Source organism: Amia ocellicauda, chromosome 12, assembly GCF_036373705.1.
Source record: "Amia ocellicauda isolate fAmiCal2 chromosome 12, fAmiCal2.hap1, whole genome shotgun sequence".
Classification (NCBI taxonomy): Eukaryota; Metazoa; Chordata; class Actinopteri; order Amiiformes; family Amiidae; genus Amia; species Amia ocellicauda.
The window spans coordinates 30,628,783-30,653,650 of record NC_089861.1 but is presented as its reverse complement, the minus strand read 5'-3'; the positions used below and the strand labels follow the sequence as shown (position 1 = coordinate 30,653,650).

General features: G+C 44.5%; 1 protein-coding gene across 2 annotated transcripts in view; it reads right to left on the bottom strand.

The window, feature by feature from the left end:
• Positions 1–1,776: 1,776 nt before the first annotated feature.
• zbtb32 (zinc finger and BTB domain containing 32) overlaps positions 1,777–24,868 on the bottom strand; it is a 37,452-nt gene continuing 14,360 nt past the window's right edge. For both annotated transcript variants that reach the window (XM_066719284.1, XM_066719285.1), the window contains exons 2-6: positions 18,258–19,502; positions 11,844–11,941; positions 6,259–6,429; positions 5,783–5,950; positions 1,777–5,646 (exon numbers count right to left, since the gene is read on the bottom strand). In XM_066719284.1, the coding sequence (XP_066575381.1) occupies positions 5,417–5,646; positions 5,783–5,950; positions 6,259–6,429; positions 11,844–11,941; positions 18,258–19,405 (1,815 nt within the window). In that variant the 5' untranslated portion in view covers positions 19,406–19,502 and the 3' untranslated portion in view covers positions 1,777–5,416. The remainder of the gene's footprint in view (positions 5,647–5,782; positions 5,951–6,258; positions 6,430–11,843; positions 11,942–18,257; positions 19,503–24,868) is intronic.

The following is a 24,868-nucleotide window of genomic DNA, read 5'->3' as shown; positions in this document are numbered from 1 at the left end:
TTATTATTATTATTATTATTATTATTATTATTATTATTATTATTATTATTATTATTATTATTATTATTATTATTCTTTGAAGGGATCATAATATTTTATTCTGAATTTGTGATATCATACCCTTATCGTCCGGACAGTGGAAAATATCACGATATTTCAGTTAATATTGGCCACCCCTAACTGCAACTTTTTCTCCTCACGAGCTATTCATTTCTTGCACTTTTCAGTGCTTCTTGGGTAATGGCGTTTCATTAAGCTTGGCTAACTCTGTCTAAAACCAAAGTTGTTTGTGAAGATTTCTGGTCAGATGTGTGTAGTGACATGTAGTTGCTTGGGCTAAGGGGGAGGTTTACAAATCTTAGATACATCGGTGTCGATACTGAGGCTCAGCTATTTATAAAGCTGGCATAAGTGATTACAGTTAAACACTTAACTGAGGCGTCGCTGCCCAGGGTTCCCCTCCAGCTTGGAGCCCCAGGCAAATGCTTAATATGCCTAACCCCTAGCTACTTGGTAGTTACATTTTTTCTCAATTGCTTGAGCACATTTGACCAAACAGATGCTGGTTACAACAAAAAATAGAAATTTACATAAAAAAGCCAAAAAAGCCTGTAATTGTTACAAGATTTGGCATATCATGCCTCACCAGCTCTCTCTTCAGGGCGTACAAGTCGATTGTACAAGAGATCATGGGAATGCAGTAAGGTGTGCTGTATTGTATGGGCCAACAGTGAAGAACACCTTCTCTTGAGATGGCTGCACACATGGCAATATCCCCACCTCTCTGGCCTGGCACTGACTGGGGCTCTGTGACCGGTTAGGCTCCTCCAAAGGGAAACACAAAATGAACATGGGTAGCCATTGTAACTGTCTGCAACTAATATCCTTCACTCCTTAGTTGGTGTCGATTCAAGACCTGGTCATTAATTGCCAGACTGAGACTTTGTACATTCAGAAATATTTAATGTTCTTGTGTATTTGTAGTCTGGATCTCCCTTAAATCACAGTATCTAGAATATCAGCCTCCTGTTCAGTGTTGAAGACTCTTTCTTGGCCACCAGTGAGGGGTTGTCTTTCACTTCTATAAATGGATATAATTAAATGGTCAAGGAAGATAACGGAAAAACTCCTTACGAGGATATCGTATAGTATGTACAGTGAAGTAATATATAGTCACTTTACTATTCCCTTTTCTGATTACTTTAATTGTTGATGCCACCGTTGAACTTCTTAGATTGGGCTGCTCCCTCTGCCCAGCCCCTCGCATTGAAAGGCCATGGTTTATCACATGGTCAACGATAGTGGCACATATGTCAATGGAAACATGTGTTCTGTGTCTTGCCCTTTGAGCTGCTGTGCCACTGCTCAGATGTGCCCCTCTTCCTCTATGGGCTCTTTTTCTCTAATTTGTCTTTGTCTTCTGACTTGCTGCATTTCATCATAACAACAACTCACCAATAAGTTATAATGGACTGATTGCTGATTGAACAATTGAGAAATGAGGATTTGCACATGTGCCGTAGAGATACAGTATATGTTATTGACTGAACAAATATTCTAATTTGTTTGACAAGACTTTGCACAAATGTGCTTGGCATTTGCATTTTGTGTGAAAGCAAACATAAATGACCTGCTGTTTTCCTGAAATGTGTACTGTGTTCTGCTCATCTAGGTGCTAGCACTGTCATTTTCTGGACGTTGGCGCTCAGCGGAGGTCAGTGTTGTCATTGTGTAGTGCACCTTGTTTTACTGCATGAACGTGAGCACCCAGTAATGGTAAATAAAGAGTTTTTTTTTATTTGAAGAAACTCATCTTCCCGACATATTTGTTCACAGCAAAGGAATCTACAAACAATGTTAATTCATAAACCAGCTGCCACAACACAGACACTGGGCCAGTGCTGTCAGCTGGTTGGCAGAGATTGGCGTCTCAGGACATTGCTGTCTGTTGATCTGTTGTGCTGTGGAACAGAGAAGCTGTGAGTGAGATGATGTGTGGGATTGTGTGTGTGAGAGGCAGTGTATAGGTATGTGTATGATTAGGTGTGTGTTTGTGAGTGTGACAGGGTGTGTGAACAACAGTGTGTGTTAGGGTAAGTGTGGATGTGTGCGTCAAAATGTGTATGTATGCAATTGTGAGAGTGTGTGAGGTATGTGAGTGTGTGAGAGTGCGAGTGCGTGTGCGTGAGTGTGTGTGTGTGTGTGTGTGTGTGTGTGAATGTTACCATGGCTCTCAGATTATTGTGGGGGGCTTAGTTTAGGAGATGGAAGCAGTGACTGGTGCTCATGAATTGCAGGCAGTACTAGCCAAGTGCACTTGGGTGGAATTAATATGTCTTTTGGTTTGTGTTTTAGCAGCAGCTCTGTTACTCCACTAATGTCATTACACCACTTTCACTTCAGGCTTGTTTAAGAGTTTATAGATTTTGTTACTGCTAAAAAAGTCAGTGTTGTCCAGTTTCTTTGTTTAATTAGACATGGTTAAGGAGCTGTAGGAGCTGGCACTGGAACACAAACAAGGAGGCGTTGCCCCCCCACAACCCTGACTGGAGTTTGCACTTTCTGCCCTGAAAGATTGTTAAAATACCGTAAATGCTTCTTGTGTAAAATATAAATCACCCTGGATAAGGGTGTCTGCACAGAAATAAATAATAATAACAGTCGTGGGCTATTGTGCAGTAGTTCCCAGAATGCAAAATATCCCAGACTGACTTCTAATCCTGCTCTGATGGTAAGAATACAGTCTTGTTAACTGCAGCTGACTGCAGCTTGCAACAAGATGCAAGCTTACCACACATCTATAGAAGAGGATATCTGCTTCTTTATAAAACACTCCTGTTATAAATCAACATGTGCCAGAGAGTTAATTTGGGACGTTTGGCAGCTGAGAGAGAAAAAAGGGAGCTGGATTCAATCAGCCAGCAGGTACAGCAGCACCGACAAAAGAAATGGGACAGGCTGTCAAACTGGGCAGAATAGCATGCTGGGAACTACTGAATCCTACAGGGGCCCTCTGGAAAAACTCAATATTGGGCACTGCCTGCTATAATCAGGCTATAATCCCTAACTTGTCTGTTTGTACAGAAAACTTGTCCAGATCCATGAGGTCTGATACACACTTACATAATACACAGATATAAACATACCCTCTCTGTGTCAAATATCTGACAGCTCCTATGCCAGCGTTGCAAAGCATTTCCTATTTAGTTATTGAATCACTTTTCACGGTTTTGTTCTGCCACCTCCCTTTGCTGAGCCCATTCTTAAAACGTAATGGTTACACTCTAGCAAGCAGTGACGGGCCCAGGGTGTCCCATTAAAACACAGGACAGGGCAAGTCAACGTGGTGGGGGCGGGTTTTTCTAGTTGTTATTGTCTCAAAGAAAACCAGAAACAATAACAACCAAAAAGTACAATAAAGAATACAAATAATCTACTGTATATCACACACAAGTTGAGTGTGTTGGGGAAAAAATGTAATTGTGCTACAGTTAGGCAGATTGGATTTGGATCAGCTGTTTTGGTTTCTTTACTTTACATTTACTACACTATAATTCCCACAGCGCGGGCTCCAGTCTGGGCCTCTATACTATACTACAGTCCCCACAGCACGGGCTCCAGTCTGGGCCCCTATACTATACTATTGTCCCCACAGCGCGGGCTCCAGTCTGGGCCCCTATACTTTACTAAAGTCCCCACAGCGCTGGCTAAAGTCTGGGCCCCTATACTATACTACAGTCCCCACAGCGCGGGCTCCAGTCTGGGCCCCTATACTATACTATAGTCCTCACAGCGCGGGCTCCAGTCTGGGCCCCTATACTATACTACAGTCCCCACAGTGCGGGCTCCAGTCTGGGCCCCTATACTATACTATAGTCCCCACAGTGCGGGCTCCAGTCTGGGCCCTTATACTATACTATAGTCCCCACAGCGCTGGCTAAAGTCTGGGCCCCTATACTATACTCAGTCCCCACAGCACGGGCTTCAGTCTGGGCCCCTATACTATACTACAGTCCCCACAGCGCGGGCTCCAGTCTGGGCCCCTATACTATACTACAGTCCCCACAGCGTGGGCTCCAGTCTGGGCCCCTATACTATACTATAGTCCCCACAACGCTGGCTAAAGTCTGGGCCCCTATACTATACTCCAGTCCCCACAGCACGGGCTCCAGTCTGGGCCCCTATACTATACTATAGTCCCCACAACGCTGGCTAAAGTCTGGGCCCCTATACTATACTACAGATCCCACAGCACGGGCTCCAGTCCGGGCCCCTATACTATACTATAGTCCCCACAACGCTGGCTAAAGTCTGGGCCCCTATACTATACTACAGTCCCCACAGCACGGGCTCCAGTCTGGGCCCCTATACTATACTATAGTCCCCACAACGCTGGCTAAAGTCTGGTCCCCTATACTATACTACAGTCCCCACAGCGCAGGCTCCAGTCTGGGCCCCTATACTATACTATAGTCCCCACAGCACGGGCTCCAGTCTGGGCCCCTATACTATACTCCAGTCCCCACAGCACGGGCTCCAGTCTGGGCCCCTATACTATACTATAGTCCCCACAACGCTGGCTAAAGTCTGGGCTGACTGTTATTACAGATATTCTTGGCAGGACAGAGCTTATTGTACACAGTGCTGTGGGTTAAACTGGCCAAAGTTGAACAACAGTGCCCCCCTGTGGCCGGCTGAGTCATCTGCATGAGCCACTGTGCTGTTTGCGCTGAGGCATTCGCAGGTTTAAAAAGTCCACTAAGAACTCTCCCCCTCTACCCCAAGCAAAACCAGAAGACATCTGTATTTCCCTGAGATAAATATATGTATGTATGTTAAAATTTACAAGAGATATATTTTTGCTACATCTTAAACACTTGAAATACAATTTTATAAAACAAAAAAAAGTGGGATTCTTCACTGAGATGGCTTATGTATGACGTTTGGATAAATCCCATGAAACCATCTGCCCAGCCAGTGGAGTCCCATTCGCTGTGACACAGGACTCTCTGGGACTGTTACTGACGTGAGGGCCGGTTCAGAGTCCAGACCAGCCTGAAGAGCCCAGTTCCAGTAAGGCTGGTCTGTGAGTGAGATTTAATCTTCAGGCTTTATTCAGCTTTGTGAATATGGCCCCTGGTCACTTGTCCTTTATCCTAGACAACCTCAAGTCTGTGTGTGTGTCCCTCTGTCTCACAGTGTTCTCTGTCTGTCTGACTGTGTATGTCCCTCTGTCTGTCTCTGTGTGTATCTGTGTTCATGTGCCTGTGTGTGTCCCTCTGTCTGTCCGATTGGGTGTGTCCCTCTGTCTGTCTGACTGTGTGTGTCCCTCTGACTGTCTGACTGAGTGCATCTCTCTGTCTGTCTCTATCTCTCTGTGCCCGTGTGCCTGTGTGTCTGCTCCTCCCAGGGGCCCTCAGCTGTGGCAGGTGTACAGGTAGGTGCGGCCGATGCTCCAGTCGGGAGGGAAGTCATCGGCGCTGTGGCTCTTCAGGTGCTTCTGCATGGCGGCTAGACTGCAGCAGAACTCCAGGCACACAGTGCACTGGTATGGTCCAGCGCCACTGTGGGTCCGCAGGTGCTTGATCATGGCCGAGTAATCCCGGGAGCGCTGCCCGCACAGGCGGCACTCGAATGGCTTCTCCCCTGGGGGGGGCAGGGACAGAGATGGAGAGAGGTGGGGGGTAAGTTGGGGGAGAGAGTCTCAGTATTCTGCAGCAGTGTGTAGTATTGTGCAGTATCATGCAGCAGTGTGCAGCAGTGTGTAGTATTGCAGTGTTACCTGTGTGCACTCTGTGGTGCGTGTCCAGTTGGTGCTTAAGGCTGAACCTCTTGTTGCAGCTGCTGCACTGGTACGGCTTCTCGCCCGTGTGCATGCGCTTGTGACTGCGCAGCGAGCTATCGTCACGGAAACATCTGCCGCAGTAGTCACACTCACATGACAGCTCACCTGTGCACACACACGCACACACACACGCACACACACACACACACACACACACATGCGTGTACACAGAGAGAGGGAGAGATGTGGAGAGAATACAATTAGACAGTGTTAAGGGAATATCCATTTCAAACTAAACTGGATCTGGAATATTAGGCTGGAATATTTAGACGTACAGGGACCCACTGGGCCTTTTACATGATTAAAGCATAATATTGATCTGACTGTGTGTGTTTGTGTTAAAGGGGACCCCGCTCTATACAGACTGTGGTGGAGGGCACAGTGTTAAAGGGGAGGTGTTTGGCAGGGCTCACCTGTGTGTGAGCGCTGGTGGCGGCGCAGGGCGGTGGCGCTGGGGAAGGGCCGGCCACACTCCTCACACATGTGGCCCCAGCCACGCGTGTGCTCCGACACGTGGCTCCGCAGCGCCCCCTGGCTGTCACACACCTTACTGCAGAATGGACACAGAGCGGGCTGGGAGGAGCCTGAGGGATGGAGGGACAGGGAGATGGAGGATAAGATGAAGAGGGAGGGAGGGAGCATTCCATCTCCAAAAGCATTCCATCAGATTTCCCAAAAATACGTATGTAACACCCTGTCACAAATGGTGTTTAGTTTTATATTCTCCTGGTTTTTTTTTTTTATATTGCAAGTAAAGTACTGGTAAAGTAAAGTAGTGGTCAATAACATGAAGACACTGTTCTGTTTGAGCTCTGTATGGAAGGACCCTGAAGATGATTTGCTCTCTGTGTCCTTATTCATGGATTTACAAAGACATAACGGGAGTGTTTTTTGCCTTTTTGTTTTTATGTTACGTGAGTAAAAGACTGTAAAAACCGGGTTTGTTTCTCAAGTTTGTGCACCACCAGATTTCCAGCTCGCCTACGTTTTAAGGACTTTCTTAAATTAAATGTATTACTTTGTGTGTGTATGTTTTCTGTTTATTTGTATATTATTGTTTTTGGTCTGTTTTAAATGTCAACCTTGATTTTGCCTGTGCCTGATCTGGTATTGATTTGTCCTTTTTGATGTATATACTGTATATATATTGCAAAGAGAAAAGAGAGAACAATTGCAGTGATAAACTATAGTGCTATTTTTTTCATACACTTTTTGGATTAGTTGTGTTTTTTAAGTGTGGTTTTATAGTAGTGCTATGCAAATATACACTCACCTAAAGGATTATTAGGAACACCATACTAATACTGGGTTTGACCCCCTTTCGCCTTCAGAACTGCCTTAATTCTACGTGGCATTGATTCAACAAGGTGCTGAAAGCATTCTTTAGAAATGTTGGCCCATATTGATAGGATAGCATCTTGCAGTTGATGGAGATTTGTGGGATGCACATCCAGGGCACGAAGCTCCCGTTCCACCACATCCCAAAGATGCTCTATTGGGTTGAGATCTGGTGACTGTGGGGGCCAGTTTAGTACAGTGAACTCATTGTCATGTTCAAGAAACCAATTTGAAATGATTCGACCTTTGTGACATGGTGCATTATCCTGCTGGAAGTAGCCATCAGAGGATGGGTACATGGTGGTCATAAAGGGATGGACATGGTCAGAAACAATGCTCAGGTAGGCCGTGGCATTTAAACGATGCCCAATTGGCACTAAGGGGCCTAAAGTATGCCAAGAAAACATCCCCACACCATTACACCACCACCACCAGCCTGCACAGTGGTAACAAGGCATGATGGATCCATGTTCTCATTCTGTTTACGCCAAATTCTGACTCTACCATCTGAATGTCTCAACAGAAATCGAGACTCATCAGACCAGGCAACATTTTTCCAGTCTTCAACTGTCCAATTTTGGTGAGCTTGTGCAAATTGTAGCCTCTTTTTCCTATTTGTAGTGGAGATGAGTGGTACCCGGTGGGGTCTTCTGCTGTTGTAGCCCATCCGCCTCAAGGTTGTACGTGTTGTGGCTTCACAAATGCTTTGCTGCATACCTCGGTTGTAACGAGTGATTATTTCAGTCAAAGTTGCTCTTCTATCAGCTTGAATCAGTCGGCCCATTCTCCTCTGACCTCTAGCATCAACAAGGCATTTTCGCCCACAGGACTGCCGCATACTGGATGTTTTTCCCTTTTCACACCATTCTTTGTAAACCCTAGAAATGGTTGTGCGTGAAAATCCCAGTAACTGAGCAGATTGTGAAATACTCAGACCGGCCCGTCTGGCACCAACAACCATGCCACGCTCAAAATTGCATAAATCACCTTTCTTTCCCATTCAGACATTCAGTTTGGAGTTCAGGAGATTGTCTTGACCAGGACCACACCCCTAAATGCATTGAAGCAACTGCCATGTGATTGGTTGGTTAGATAATTGCATTAATGAGAAATTGAACAGGTGTTCCTAATAATCCTTTAGGTGAGTGTATATGTTTGAGTGAGTGTAAGTTGTATATGGTGGTTGCAGCAGACTTCACCACCTCAGTGCTACACCTGGGATTTCTCTCAGTATAACGAGTAAATTCACTAATTTAAGAGTGTTAACTCCACCAGGTTGGGTTTGGAGTAGGCGACCAAAGTAGGGTTGCATATAATACACTAGGCAGTTTCATAACCCACATATCGAGTTGGGAATGCTCATATTCTCTATATTTCTGATCGTATTCTGGCAGTGATTCCATATGTCATAGTGCCAATCCTCCAGATAGCAATAGGTTCACACTGTGACAAGTGCATCTCTCTCTCTCTCTCTCTCTCTCTCTCTCTCTCACACACACACACACACACACACACACACACACACACACAGACAAGCAGAAAATCTCCAAAATGACGCATTTGCACTTAAAAGCTTTTTTAAGACCTGACCCCTCGACAACACCACAGACCAAAACTTGTGGAGCTGCGACAGTGCTTTTTAGTTTTGTGGCTCAGTGCGCTCGACCCTTTCCTTCTGTTGAGTGTACAGACCGAAAACAAAAACCTGCAATCTCTTTAAGTGCGTCTCAGTCTGTGTATATGTGTGTGTACGTGTGCTGCACATGTGAACCACCCCCCCAGTCACCTCTGTGCTGTTCTCACACGTGTGGCCCCTGCTGACCAGGGCTACAGGCGGTTGGTCAGTGTGGAGGGGCTGACCTTTTTTTAGCCGCCACCGACACGAGTCTGACTCTCTCAGCCAAACACAGGACCAATCGGGGCCCTTATGTCTCTTTTTGCACGTTCCAAGGTTTTAAAATAACTGAAAAACTTACACATATATCTATAGATCATCATCAAGCTATTTATGACTCCCTGTTGGACGAAGGCCACCCTGAGATGTTTCAGCTCCTTTGAAAGTGCAGCATGTATTTTCCAGGTCATGCCCTGCACAGCTTCTGATCTCATCTTCCCATCTTCTCTGCTCTACTTCTAGTTTTTTTTTCCATCTCTTGGTATCCATTCTGTGCCTTTACTGTCCATCTTTGGTCTGTTCTTCTCACAGCGACAAAGTAGAGTCTCCAATGAGAAGGTTGGGCTTATCTGTTCACCCTCACACCTGCAACCTGCCCCAGATTATACTTCAGGTTTTTTTTGGAGGAGGATTGTAATAGAAATAGATCTACTACTCTTGGTTATTATTGACATTGTCCTTCTGTTAACAGCTTGCAGGCTTAGGCTAGATCTTTAAGGATGTCCTAACCCGGCAGAAACAGGGTACCCTGTACAGAATGCAGGGCAGCACTAACACACGCACATGCGCACACACGTAGCAGCCTGTATCTGGGCTGTGGGAGGAGACCAGAGCCCCCAGCGAAAAACCCAAGCGGTCACTGGGAAAAGAGGAACACTTCACATACACCCACACACACATATATATATATATATAACACCACACACAAAACAAACAAACAAATGTTATCTGTGAGGATTCTGGTTTGTGACGACAGATCAGGCAGAGGGAGGCACTCGCCAAAGCCTGCACTTACATAGACCAACTTGATTGCTTGCGGGGGGTCCTGGCTGATTTAGTCTTCCTGTGCTCTTAAATGTGACGTCGTGGAGTCAAGCTTAGAGGTCGTTTTTAACACTTAGGTCGTCGTCACTGTTAGTACAACTCTGCATGTACGGGTCATGCAACTTGCGTATCTGTGAATTTTGTGGTTACACAGCTCGGTTTGTAACCCAAACTGTCTCTCTCTCTTTATTCTTTCATAGTTCTTTGCTGCATGCAAGAACAAAGACATCAACCTGCTAATCATTATATTAATATTATTATTATTACTAGTAGTAATAAAAATGCCTAATTTCTACAAACCCCGTCTCTCACCAAAGGCTCCAGTTGCGGACTGAACCAATTGCAACAATCTGCAAATGCTCACTGCTCCCTAGTTGCTGGTTTCACAGATCCCGCTTAGCATCCATCCACCTAAAATAACATTGGGTAGGCCAACACCTGTGCCAGTTTGGGTCTGTAGAACCAGCCCAGGTATTATAGACAAGAATGCTTTGTGCGATTCATAAACAGCCCTTTACAATAGACATGTCTGCGGACCATTTGCGATTGCAAGTGTGGATTGTATGGTGTCCGGAGACTTGGCTCTAGGAGATCAGTATCGGAAAATGAACTGGTGCGCTAATAGCAGTCAGCTGCTCCTCGCCTCTGCAGCACGTTGTAGTTGGAACAGCTGTAAACCACAGATCAATGTGCACTACTAGATCCAAATGTTCCTTGCAATCGACCTATTGCATTTTGCATTGCATTGCAAACTAAATTACAGTCAGTATGTCAGGAATGCAACCAATATTACAAGAATCAATATTAAAATAAAAATAAAAATGTACACACATCTGATTTGAAATAAAAAAATCAAAATACTTTGAAAAAAGTTAATGCTTTGAAAATATTTATTGAGAAAACAATAGTTGCCATGGATAAGGGTGTCTGCTAACAAATAATAATGCAACAATAATAATAATTTTGCTAATAATGCTAATACGATTACTATTATCCTACTGCTAATGATATACCAGGTGAGATACAAATAGACGCTCGATGTGCTTTCCGTATGCAATGCGATGGCACATCCTGTGTTTTAAATATAAAGACAGTGGAATTGCAGGTGTTAATTATAACTATGGTGAAAAAAGGGTTGTGTGTGTGCGCATGTGCGTGTGTGTTTGAGTGTTGCACACATATGACCACATTGATTTATATCCCACCCCCCCCACCCCACACACATGCAGCACAAACAGACCTACATGCATGCATATACATACATATACAGAGAAACACCACAGACTGACACACAGCCACACTCACATGCACGCACACATACACACACACACACTGTTTTTCACATGCATGAACTGTAACAGCAATGCAATTTAGAAGCGAAATTAAAAAATAAAGAAATAATGTGAGATCTGGCTGAGCACCAAAACCGCTGCTGTACTTTAGAACACACTGTTCGTTCCTGTGACTAACCGCAACTCCTCCTACACACCCCCTCCACCCCTCCCTCTCCCTCTCCCTCTCTCTCTCCTTCCTTCTGTCTGTCTCTCAATCTCAAATTAAAATAAAAAGCTTTATTGACGGGACTAATTGACATCAGTGTTGCAAAAGCATTGACAGACATGGAACAGGGCAATGGGAACTGTAAATACAGAAAATATGCTAACCTGTGTCACTCTTGATCCATCTCTCCCACTCTCTCTTTGCTTCTCTCTCCCTTTCCCTCCCCCCTCCACCACCCCCCCACCGCTCTCTCTTTCCCTCTCTCCCCTCTCTCAGTCTCTCCCAATCCCCCCACCCCTTTCTCACCTCTCTGTCTCTCTCTCAATCTCACCTTCACCCCCCCCACCCCTTTCTCTCTCTGTCTCTCCCTCTGTGTGTGTGTGTCCGTCTCTCTGTGTCTCTGTTTGCCTGCTGTCTGTCTCGATGTATGTGTGATCTTACCCGAGTGGATTACTGAGTGGATCCTCAGTCTTAGGCTGTCCAGGAATTCCTTGCCACAGTATTCGCAGCGGTACGTCTTACACACATTGTGGTGCTTTCTGACCAGGAGAGGAAGAGAAGAGAAACAAAACAAAGCAAAGCATGAGCTTGAGGAGAGATCATTCTAATGGCATAATTTATCCCTCCAGTAGCCGGGCCACCCAGCCTGTCTCTTGGCTGAGGGAGAAAAAACACAAGCAGACATCCCCAAGGTCCTGGAATTGAACCAACAGCACCAACCACTACACCACCAGCCCACACATAAGTGCATATATTTGAATGTGTGTAGGTGTGTGTGTGTGTGTATGTATGCCTATATAAAGTCTACACACCCTTTCAAAATGTTCACCTTTTGTTATAGCCTGGAATTAAAATACAGGGGTCCCTCGTATTATGCGATTAATTGGTTCCCAGAAATTGACACGTAAAGTGAAATTGCATAAGGGGAGTGAGTTTGTTTTAATGTGTAGAATAGGGATGCGTATTTTTTTTTTATCATTTTCTTGCTCCCTTGAAGGCCCTGGGTCAGTGTACTGACAATTTTCAGCTCTGTTAAAGAAATGCACCATTTCTTTCTCTCCCTATAGTGTTTTGTAACAACCCGAAGAGCTCTGAATTTCTCTAGCAGCTTTATGCAGTTTGTATTACATCACGTTATGGCGAAAACGCATAAAGTGAGATTGCGTATATATATATATATATATATATATATATATATATATATATATATATATATACATACCACAACTTCAAAGTGAAATATATATTCTAGAAATTTGAAGAAAATATATTGAAAATAAAAGCTGAAATAGGTTGTTTGGGTAAGTGTCCCCCCTGTAATAACAATCTTAAATTAACTCGAGTGTAACCATTTGCCTTCAAAATCACACACCAAGTTAAATGGCCTGTATTAAATTGTAGTGATTCACGTGATTTCAGGTTCAATTCAGCAGTTCCTGTAGGTTTCCTCTGCTGGACGGTGCATTTCAAAGCAAATACTCAACCATGAGCACCAAGGAGCTTTCAAAAGAACTCCGAGACAAAATTGTTGAGAAGCACAGATTAGTGGAAGATAATAAAAAAGGCCTTGATGATTATTAGGAAGTTGGAAGACGCCAAGACCAAGATGCTGCATAGATCAGGCTGTCTCTCCAATCTGGATGACCGAGTAAGAAGGAGACTGATCAGAGAGACTACCAAGAGGCCAATGGCAACTTTGCAAGAGCAACAGGCTTTTATGGACAAGACTGGTCAAAGTATGCATGTGACAACAATGTCCCAAGCACTCCACAAATCTGGCCTGTATAGTAGAGTGGCAAGAAGGAAGCCATTATTCAAGATAGCCCACCTTGAATACCATTTGAAGTGTACAAGAAAACAGCCATGTGGCAGAAAAGTTTTGTGGACCCAACATAGCGCATCACACAAAGAACATCATCTCTACTGTGAAGCATGGTGGTTGCAGCATCATGTAATGGGGATATTTCTCAATGGCTGGGGCACTTGTCAGGATAGAAGGGAAAATGAATGGAGCAAAGTACAGTATTTGAGGAAAACCTGCTGCCCCCTGCAAGAAAGCTGAAACTGGGAACTTTGTGTGTAAGTATGTACATATGTATTTTTGTGTGAGTGTGTGTCTGTGTGTGTAGTGCAGATTAGATTAGTGTATTAAAGAGTGCCATGTAGTAACAGTAACAATAGCAGAGGTGTTAGTGGGTCATGGTCTCTGGGTGTGTGCACCGTGCGCTGCGGCTGCTGTCTATGTGCCATGGCATGTGGTGTGTAGAATGTGGTGTGTAACAAAGAGGAGCATGCTGGGGTCAGTCTGTCCTTCAGCTTGCACATCTTAGTGTGTTTGAGAGCAAGTGAGAGCGAGAGGGAGAGAGAGAGAGAGAGAGAGAGAGAGAGAGAGAGGGAGGGAGGGAAGGGGTGGGGGTGTTTGGCCCTGTGCTACACTTCCTGCTCACCCTTCCCCCAGCTCTCCATAAAGGCTGACCACAATCCATCCCCACACCCCCCTCCTTGCTATTGGCTCACCTGGGCCTTGGGGCCTCTCACTCTTACTGTCATCTGAATGCAGCCTTTCATTCTCACAGTGAGCTGGTGTGTTGAACCCACGCTACAGCCGTAAAATCAACAACTCTGAGTAAGAGTATGATATATTTTACATATCGATAAATTGAAATAATTGGTGTAAATCAAGCACAATATATACAGGTATTTGAATAGTATAATAACTCGCTCAAAACTATTTTATAACAAACTAAACAGCAACACTGAATGTAGGAATTGTGGGTAAAGACTGTCATGATTTTTATATTTTTAGACTTCAACAGAGCCAAATTAATAACAAATTAATAATAATAAAATGCTAATTGAATAACAATGATTGAAAATAAAGGGTTTGATTCAAGTGTTTCCCACTCTTGACAGGTGCTAATGGGGCAGTATTGTAATGGGCAGTGGGATCAGGGCACACTCAGAACAGGGACACTAAAGAGCTGATGCCAGGGATAGGGAGGGAGGATGGGAGGCACCTCTGTAAACAAAGAGCTGTTGGGGTCTGCTGCCCCTGCTAAATAGAATAATTTTAAGATGAAGAAGAAAAAGAAGCAGAAGAAGGAACAAAACAAGAAAAGAAATGCAGCTTCCTGCACTGTGGGCAGTATTGATGGGGCTGGGGGTGGGGTTGTGAAGGTGGGGCAGTTGTTATACTAATGTACCACCACTTTGCTCTGATGTCCCTCTGTTTGTATGTTCAGTTCTGTGGTCTGAAGCGGTTTCAATGGTCAGTGGTTGATGGGTGATGAGGGAAGAGAGAGGGACAGGGAGGAAGTTATTTTCTGTTCGGTTTATTTTCGTGAGTTTGACCTATGGGGTGGGGAGTGTCAGAGGGACACGGCTGCATAGGGAGGAGGAGGAGGAGGAAAAGAGGAAGGGACAGCTGACAGGGAGAAAGGCAGGAGAAACAGGGAGAGAGACACACAGAAGAGGAGGAGATACTGTGGGCAACACTGTCTGTCGCTCGGGAGATGATCTCTGAATACATCACGAAATGTCATGAAGACACTCTACAGCAGTGGTGGGCAACCTAAATGAATCAGTGGGCTGCAAGTCCAGGTGTCAAATACCTGCCTGGGCCGCACGACCCCCTTCACCACAATTACAAGCCACATATGCTACATTTTATTTAAAAAAATAGCAATATAATATAATCAATACATATCACCAATTTATTAAGGTAAATATACTAATATAACTATTCTTAATTTTTTGGGGGGTGGGTAGGGTGGTCGTGGGCCGTAAGTGGATGCCTGAAGACTGTAGGGGGCCCCCAAGTGGCAACAAAATGGAATCCACAACATTGACAGCAACACCCACACCGGAGAAAACTACGTCAGCAATCCCCCCACTCCCCCTACCGCTCTCATCGGAGAAAACTCCGCCAGCAGCTCCTGGCCATCTTTTTTTTTCTTTTAAACAAAGTTGAAAAAAAAATTGAAAATGTTCTGCCTAGGGCCCCTACAGACTCTAGAATCGCCTCTGGTCCTGAGCCAGTATTGACTGAGCTACCACAGCCTGAAGAGAGAGAGACAAGCTGACCCCTGCAGACAGGGAAGCCCAGAGATGAGAGAATGTGTGGGGGAAAAGTGGAGAACGAGGCCCACTCCCGCTGCACTGCCCCAAACACACTGCCATCAGGGCCGCCTGCTCCCACAGACTGGCAGGCCTGACCCCTGACCTCAGATCACCAAGCAGGGACAACAGAGCGGCCATGCTGCTGGGGGAGGAGCACAGACAGCAGAGAGACTGGCAAACATCATTGTTGGTCCATGACACTTATGTACTGTATGTGCAACAACTCTATACATAAAGTCTGTACATAGATGTACAAATGTATAATTTCAGTATTTATTGTTCCCATTGCCCTGTTCCTTAGTTCTGGACATGTGTGTTAATGCTTTGGCAACACTGATCAATTAGTCCTGCCAATACAGCTTTTTTAAATTGAATTGAGACAGATTCACAGTTTAAGGGAGACAGAAAGGAAAAGACAGAATTAGAGATGGAGACTGAGAGAGAGAGGGAGAGACAGTAAGTGGAATAGAGTGACAGAAGGAGAGAGACAGACAGTAGAGAGAGAGACAAACATAGAGAGAGAGAGGAAAATATGAATGAATGGGGCCCGATTTGTCATTGGTGGGAATTGTGCATCAGAGATTGACAGATGCCATCTGTGAACGCACTATCAGTGCAGAGCAGCGGGGAGTGGGCTGACAGCACCGCACGGAACTCCTTTGAAGTCTACAGTTGCGAGGGTGGGGACAGGGCAAGGGGAGCCCCCTGACAGTATTGCTATTATTACAGCTGCACAGTGGTTCCTATTGTCATTGGGGACATCATGTTGAACAGCAAATTGCTGCAGAGCTACAGTCCAGCACAGCAGGGTCTCCAGCCCTGGACCTGGAGAGACAAAGTACAGTATAGCAGGGTCTCCAGCCCTGGTCCTGCAGTAGTGCTCAGTGTGAGAGCCTTGTGTTACACTGATTGTCTTCCCCACACGTGCGCCTTGTCCAGATAGAGTGGTACTAGCATACAGGCTGTGCTGAAATTGTTGGCATTGGGCTGGCCTACACCACTGGAGCCGGCATAACGAGAGAGACAGAGTTGCAGAGTGCGCCGTGAGAGGATGTGAAAACACACAATATGACGGGAATGAAAAATTCAGACGAAATCAGAGAAGCTTTTTTTAGAGCGCAGCCGTTCGTCTGCCCAAAACAAGAATTCTCTCTCTCTCTCTCTGGATGACTGTACATCTCGCAAATACCAGCTCTCTGTCTGAGTGTTGAGTGGAATTAACCGTTCGAAAGCCGGATCATTATAAACAGTATTTTTGTTTAATAATTAAAAAAAATAAGAAAAGCAGAAAAACACAGTTCAGTAGGTACCGTTATATTATACTGCCATGCGCTTAACTTGCTTAATTACTTAAATAGTTAATTAAAGAAATTAGGGGTCAATAAATGTGCAGGTGTGATTGTGTATGGGGACAGTACAGTGCAGCCCAGGACTCACCATAAGCTTCAGTCCACATACGAGCTCATAAGGCATGCTTGGTAGGTGATGCTTCAAATATAGCATTACCACAGTTACCACAGAGGGGACATTTGCATTAACTGGGCCCAGATTCGTCTTGAAATACGGACTTCCTGGAATGTTTGGTGCGGGTTTTTTCGTTATTGATAAGTATTTTCATGTGTATCGTTGGCATCCCCTGCAGGTGCTGACACGGCCTGTGGGCCGAGGGTGTATTTAGCTTTAGATGGATGCGTCTGTCAGGTTCCATTGTGAAAACATTGGGGTTTTTTTAGGTTTTTTTTCTGTCTCAGTCAGTTGTCAATGTTCTGATTTGCAGCCATCGATTCGGAGCTGAGCAGATCAGAGGGGATATCCTTCTAACTGTCATTCTGAGTTCTTGTAAAATGCACAGGCTGATGTTTTTTAAAGTGCCACCATTTGCAAATAAGACAAGCTGGGCAATCAGGAGCCCCACAACTGTAGTGAAAAACTAATTTATTTGAAATGAACAACTTTAGGATTTGAGAGGTTGGGGAAAAGGTTAGGAGGTTAGGTTAGGATTTTCCGTCCGTATTTTGTAAGGCACAAATAATAGGCGGCAGTTTATCTTTTTTCTGCGCTTTATGTTTTCAGAGTGCAAAGGGTTGAGAGAGACGGAGAGAGACCGGAGGAGTGAGTGAGGGAAAGAGAAGGACACAAACTGGGTGAGAGGGAGATAGAGAGGGAGAGGGAGGAAGCAGGTGAAAGTAGGACAATTAAAGTGATGACCACATTTCACAGGGCTCATTGTACAGCCTGACAGTGGAGAGAGGAGCAGAGAGGAGGGGCGGGGGGCGGGACCAGAAACTACCAGAGACTGGAAAATTCAACAAGGGGAAAATCCACTAGGGGGTGGGGGGTGGGGAATAACATGCACAGACACACACATACACCTGTGAGTCAGTGAACTGTGTACCATTATAGGCAAATAAGGGACATTCTTACCACAAGGGTACTACAACTTTATATGTGAATCTGTAGCAGGGGGGTGGGGGGATAGACAAGAAGTGTAAAAAGAAGCAGCTGTTTCCTCTCTCTCCCTCTCCCTCTCTTTTTCTCTCCCTCTCTTTGTCTTCCCCTCTCCCACCCTCCCGCTCTCTCTCTCTGTCTTCTTACTCCAATTCTCCTCTCTCCCTCCATTATTGAAATGAAAGCGCACAGATTAAAACTTGCGTGCACGTCTTCAAATGTTACAGTTAAAAATAAAAGCAACTCGCCCTCCCCTTCCTGCCCGCTCTTGGGGGCGCCCACACTCACCTGGTCTGCTCGTCCGGCACAGTGCCCACCAGATTTGTGCCCCCCACTGCCGTCACCCCAGCCTTGCTCAACAGCCCCTGGTGCTTCATCTCTAGCTCCCGTCCGCCCATGGCCCCGGGCACAAAGGAGGGGTGCAGGAAGCTGGCGTAGCTCAAGAAAGGGTCCCGACTGCGGGGCTGGGAGGGGGTGAGGAGGGGAAAGACGGGTGGGGGCAGCTGGAATGGGTAAGCCACCAGGGAGGGTGGGTGGAGGGTGTGGCTTGGGTGCAGGGCACGCAGGGTCAGCCAATCCGTGTTGGCCAGGGCCAGGCCGTGCGCAGACAGCCATTGGGTCCTGGAGGAGGAGGGAGAAGAGGGGGAGGAAGAGGAGGAGGAGGAGGGGGGACGGGGTGGGGCAGGTGGGCGTCTGGTGCTGGCGATCACGCTGCCCCTGGCTGGCAAGGACAGCACTAGGTCCTGGTTGATGGCGGCAGGGGAGGGCTGGGCAGGCTCCTCCTCCCGGGCTGTCTTCGGGCTTGGGGGGGCTGGGTCCATGGGGGGGTAAGACTGCCTGCGGGGTTTGGTGAGAGGCAGGGGGCGATCAGGGGGGCCCACTGTCACTTCCTCCTCCTCCTGCTTCTCCACTTTCTGTCTCTGTATGCCCACCTTCACATCTGCCCCTGCTCCTTCCTCATCTTCTGATCCTCCTGCCACAACCTCGGCGCCCCCCCCCAGGGAGTCCAGGTGCAGCTGACACTCCCGTCTCAGCTGGTCCATCTGCAGCAGGGCGGCCGCCTCCTGCAGGGCCCCCAGATCCTCCACGGGGGCCTCCAGGGTGCAGGCGTAGGTGAACTCCAGGATCTGTTGGAAGGTGTGGGCCGAGAGGAAGTCCAGGGTGCAGCGGCGGTGAGTGGCCCCAATCAGAAGCGCCTCAAGCCGCTTGCTGGCGCAGGTGAGGACCAGGCTGTGGGCGGGGAAGGCTTGGTTGCCCACCACCACCTCTGCGTCACACAGCCGCCCCGCCCGGCGCAGCTTGTCCGCATGGCGCAGGAGCAGGGAAGAGTCCTGGGAGTTGCGGAGGCAGACGGTCGGGTTTGGGGTTGGGGTTGGGGTCAGGGTCGGTGTCGAGGGGGTGGCAGGGGTCATCGGGGTCGTGGGGGTCGTAGCCATGGGCGCCACAGGGGCGAGGAGGGTTCTGGAAGGCAGGTGGAGATGGATAGAGAGGGAGGTGGAGCTAAAAGCAAAGGATCATGGCTCTCCATCCAAACTGCCATACATTGAGAGAGAGAGAGGGAAGGGGAAGGGAGAAATGGAGAAGAATGAGTCTGGGAAGCTTCATAGATTTCTGTGATTTTGCTAAATGGGTCAATGACAAATAAGGTTTTCAAAATGAAAAAAAAGCACAGCAAAATGGATGTAAAATAGATTTTTATGTTCACAAGAATGTATTTTGTGTATTCTTGTTTGTTTTATAGCTTTTAAGATAGCGTTTATTATTTTTTTATACGATTTCTGATTTTACCACCCAAGAAATGTCAGGTGGTGCAACCGTATATTAATTACAAAATATATACTTTTAATGTATTTCCCACAGCTGGATACAGGTACATATTAATCATTGAACTGTCTAAAATACATACATTCTTTATGAGGCTTTTATTACATTTCTTAGAAACAGACATTTATGTTTTTAAGCATCAAATTTTCCATTGGGAGAAAGAAAAACTAACAATTATTTGTATATAAGGTGTTAAAGCTATATTTATAACTTAACTATGCAGTTGCAATGAAAATTGATGTTTTAAAATATAAATTTGCTGGTTGCTCCACCTGTCCATGACTGGTTGTGTCACTTGCTATGCTCAATAACAATTGATTATCACAAAATAACAAGAAAGAAGTTCATGCATTTTATTCTGGTTTCGTTTGGCTTTTAACTCCCCATTTTCACTTGTTTTAAACTTCTTATACAATTTTTATATTTTTTATATTACATTTTTAATATGGACATTATAAGGATTACAGGTATGTGACACCTATCAAATTAAAATAGCCAAACTGTACTTTAATTTTCTGCATAGTTGATCATGATCAGACAAACTATATTACAGTACTACCAAGTTTTTTTCACAAAAACAGAAATGCGTTTTTTGAAATTGATTTTTTTTACCTATTCCTCCATTACAGTGTAAGGAACATGTTGAGATGAAAATGTAATGTTGACATACTACTCAAACTGAAATTTGTAGACATTGTTGGGTGAAAATAGCATAAGAAATTATGCAATTGAAATAACCTAACCTATGCAGAAAAGTTTAGAGAAAATATGTACCACAAAATGCAAAAATATAAATCAAAAGGCATTATTTTCTGAACACACATAAAATAGTGAAAACATCTTTGAAAATATTAAAAAAAAAAGTTTTCTATATGAAATGTATGAATTTATAAGCCTGACCATAAATGCAGTGTATTACATCTATCAAACATTCTTTCATGTATGACTCTGTGTCACTGTGGACTGGAGGTTAATGCTGGGTTAATTTATTTAGTTCAGGTGTTTCTTTTGAAACAAAAATGAATTAAAATAGATGCACTTAAATAACTTAATATCATACATAAAGATTATTATGATCATTCAAATGTATTTAATATATTCAAAAACATGAATTAACATGACTTTTTCCCATTGGTGTAACTATAATTCTCGTTGCACCATTTGACTTATTGGTTGCACCACTTTTTAAACTCAATTCAAATCTAATAAGCATTGACTTGGTCACCTATATTAACTTTTAGCCTTGAAGTAAAGTGTATACATACATTTTTAAAATAAAATATAAATTGCTACAAAACCATTTTTGTTTTGTAGTTTTCCAGGGGTCATACCACCTGACATGGTAACTTTACTCAACATGGCTCAAAAATGTCAAATTATCAAATATTTGTGAGAGAATTGCTAATCTTGTTACTGCAGCATAGGGGCCATTTGGGGTCTTCTTTTGTGATGCCATATCCTGTTCATAGTTTTCTTAAAGTGATATTACATAAAAATGCATTTTTTTATGGGTTGCACCATTTGACATTTGGAGAAAAAAAAAATCGGAAAAAAGTTTTTTTTTTTTTTAATAGAATACATTTAACATAACACTGTTTCACAACTTTTAACAATTTAAAAGCAATTTAACATACAATTATGCCAAACTATTTGATTAAACATTTTAATGAGTAATATAGCCTTTTTCCTACAAATTTGTTCTCTGCATATATGTTTGGACGGTTGCACCAACTGACATTTAGGGGCTTTCAAAAAATGTATTATATTTAAATAAAATGAAATTGGTTCCATATAAAGTAGATATCATAAAATCATTTTATATATTACATGAATTTATTTTAAAAAAATTTAGGAAAATAATGGCTTCAGACACAAACAATGCACGTCATGTCATTGACTCAAAAACATTTTTCATCCTGCTAGCTACTCCTATCAGATTTATTGATTGTTATTAATTATTTTTTCCCTTCTGATGTCCCTCTCTAGTCTACTACACCCTGCTCGGCTGTGTAACATAACAAGGGGTTTTCTGCCCTCCCTAGACGATGTAACAGTCGGCTGAATATGATTTGAGGAGACTAACAAATTCAGACTGACAAATAAACAAACAATCAGTAAAGCAATGGTTGAAATGGTGTGAAAAATGGCCTGAGAGATAGCAGTGAAATTTAGACAGGGTTTCTTCTCTTTTTCGGTATCTGTTGTCAAGTTGACTGGGCAGATTTTAGATAAGCGCAGCTGGCCCACATGGCTTTCACAGACCAGTGTGATAACTGAAACTGAAATTAGTGGGCAATGTTTTCCTTTGTATGGCAGACATGAGGAGACCTTAGTCAGTCTGTCAGTGTGTCAGTTAGTCAGTCCTCCAGGCAGTGGCCTGCTGTGACCCTTAACAAGGCCTGCTGCACTCATGGGATGGTCACACGTCAACGCTTCAAAGCTTTTATAATCTCACAGATGTCACTGGATGGAGCTGATGACTCAGCAAAAGCACCAAATTGAATCGATTGGGGTTTAGGGTTTATGTAATTGTGGGCATCGTTTACCCCTGTGCCTGGTGAACTGAAACAGCCAACTTTGTTGGTCATGTTACGTAAAATGAAGATTTAAAGAAAAAATGATGTGGATTTAAACCGTACTATCAGCAAGCTGCTTAACCTCACTTATCTGGCATCTATCTGTCAGACAATCCCAACAAGATTATTGCACAACAAACAGAACACTCTGTGCTCATTGGGCTGAAACGTCTCAACATTTTTCACATGATGTCTTTGTCAGAGCCACGGCACCACCAAACTACTACCACACACATCACTGCCAGAACGAAACCGTTGGCACCCTGCCTTATCGCCCTGCACAGCTGACAGATGTGTTGCTGGACAAGTGAGTGGTGTGAACATGCTAGAGTATAAATGCACTATAGCAACGCTATTGGGATACGGGTGAAGAAGGAGAAAACTTGGACATATAGTTTCAGGACAGGTTTTGTGGGTGTGTCTGTCTGTCTGTCTGTGTCCAGGAGCTCTATAATAAATGATGACTCTTTAAGGCAACACTGTGGGTCCTCACACTAACTGCTGAAGATACATCCTTGGGAATAAAACAGAGCAGAGTAGCACAGGTTACTCTAAACAGCATTGTACCACTGGTGTAATTGACGGAGGCTGGCTGAGAAGTCTGGTGTTCAATTGTACCAGGGGTCAGCAGGAGAATGTTGGCCACCTTGGGTCATGTGATGGACAGCCCAGTAAATCAGTAAATCTTTAGCTGTCTCAGATCTGGTGAAAAGGGCATCCCAATTATGCAATTAAATTAGTCCATTAAGAGCACAAAGAAGAACAACCAGGACAATACTCTGTGGCCCATGTATGATCATGTACGACCCCCCCCACCGAGAAGGGCCTGAGAAGGAGGCGGGAGAGGTCTCTGTTGGTCATGGGGGCTGGGAGGATGCCAGAAGAATGAGGGAAGAAGCTTGAGCCCGACCAAAAGCAAAAGTACAAAAAATTAAAAGTAAAAAATGAACATGAAAAATGATTGTTGGAGGATGGGGAATTCATTGGAACATAATTTTGGTTCTTACTGTACTGGCTTTTTCAACTGTTAACATCAGCTTCCAGAGATGACAAAACTCTGTCTCTCTCTCTGTCTGTGTCTTTCTCTCTAGGCATCAGCAAGGAAAGTGAAATGAAATCAAGCAGACAGAAAATCGACTATCCAAACTGCAACTCATATTTCCTCCGTGTTATGTGAAGTGTGAAGTGTCTGGGGCAAGCTTTTGGGAAGGGCAGGGGTGCTTTACTATATACAAACTGAACTGAACTAAATTTAATTGAATGGGATTGGATTGGACAGGACTCGAGTAGACTCGACTAAACTGAATTAAAATGTACTGAAATGAGCTATACTGAATACTGGGTTGTCAGGACTGAGGCCCTGGCTGTAGTCAGCGGTCATTGAGCAAGAAGAAAGACTGAGACCCTGGTCACAGGTACCAGAGAGCAAGCCACAGCCTCCACAAGGCACATAGCCACAAATACTGCCACAGCTCAACACTTTGCCAGCGTGAGTGTGTGCCTGTCCAGCGTGTTTGACATAGATGACACAGCTATTTCGACTTCGTTCTCTTGTCCGTTGCCTGCCCGTGGCATATCACTACTCGCGATGGGGTTGATCACTTGGTTTCTGCAGGGCCATCTGCTGATATGCAAGCAACCTTTATCTGCATGTGAAAAGGCGGCCAAGCAAATCCGCCGACTCCAGACTGCTGCACCCTGATAAGGCTTGGTTATATCTAATGATATTTAGTGTGTGTATTCATGTAGATGCCAACCAAGTCCAAACTAACTGTCTGGCCAATTGGAGGAGATGGGGGTGAAAACACCTAGCATAAAACAAAGCAGGCACAAACACACCTTGCCCTGGCAGCTTGGTCCTGGTGTAACGTCCTTAAATTGAAGTCTCTGTCCATCTATCTATGAATATTTAAGAACCACCATTCTAGATAGATAGATAGATTTATTTAGAGAAAGAAAGACCGACGTATGTCGATAAAGACCGGGACAAAGATGCATGCAGAATTAATAAAATGAGTAACAGCAGACAGAGAGACAAACAGAAATAGAGACAGGGAGAGAGAGGGGGTGCAAATGAAGATAGAGATAGATAGACGAATAGAGACACAGAAACAGAGAGATAACGAGAGACAGAGAATTAATTCTCTATACACTGAATTTCAGCACATCAGCCCTATTTGTATAAAATTAATTAATTATTAAGCTAAGAGCACTGGTTACTAAAATCACAAGCCAACTGTTATGATGGTTATGGTTTAATTTCCCTCCGACGAGCTCCTATGCTCAGATGTCAATTCGTTACGAAACTGTGACACACTGGGGCGACTCCGATTTGGGCGGAAAAGTGTTAATTATTGTCGCACTTACTGGAACTGAGAGACTCAAAAAATGCACATGCACACACAGACACACACACATCGACACACACAATCAGACACACACACATACACACACACACACTGAGAGACAGACACACACACACAGACACGCATATAGACA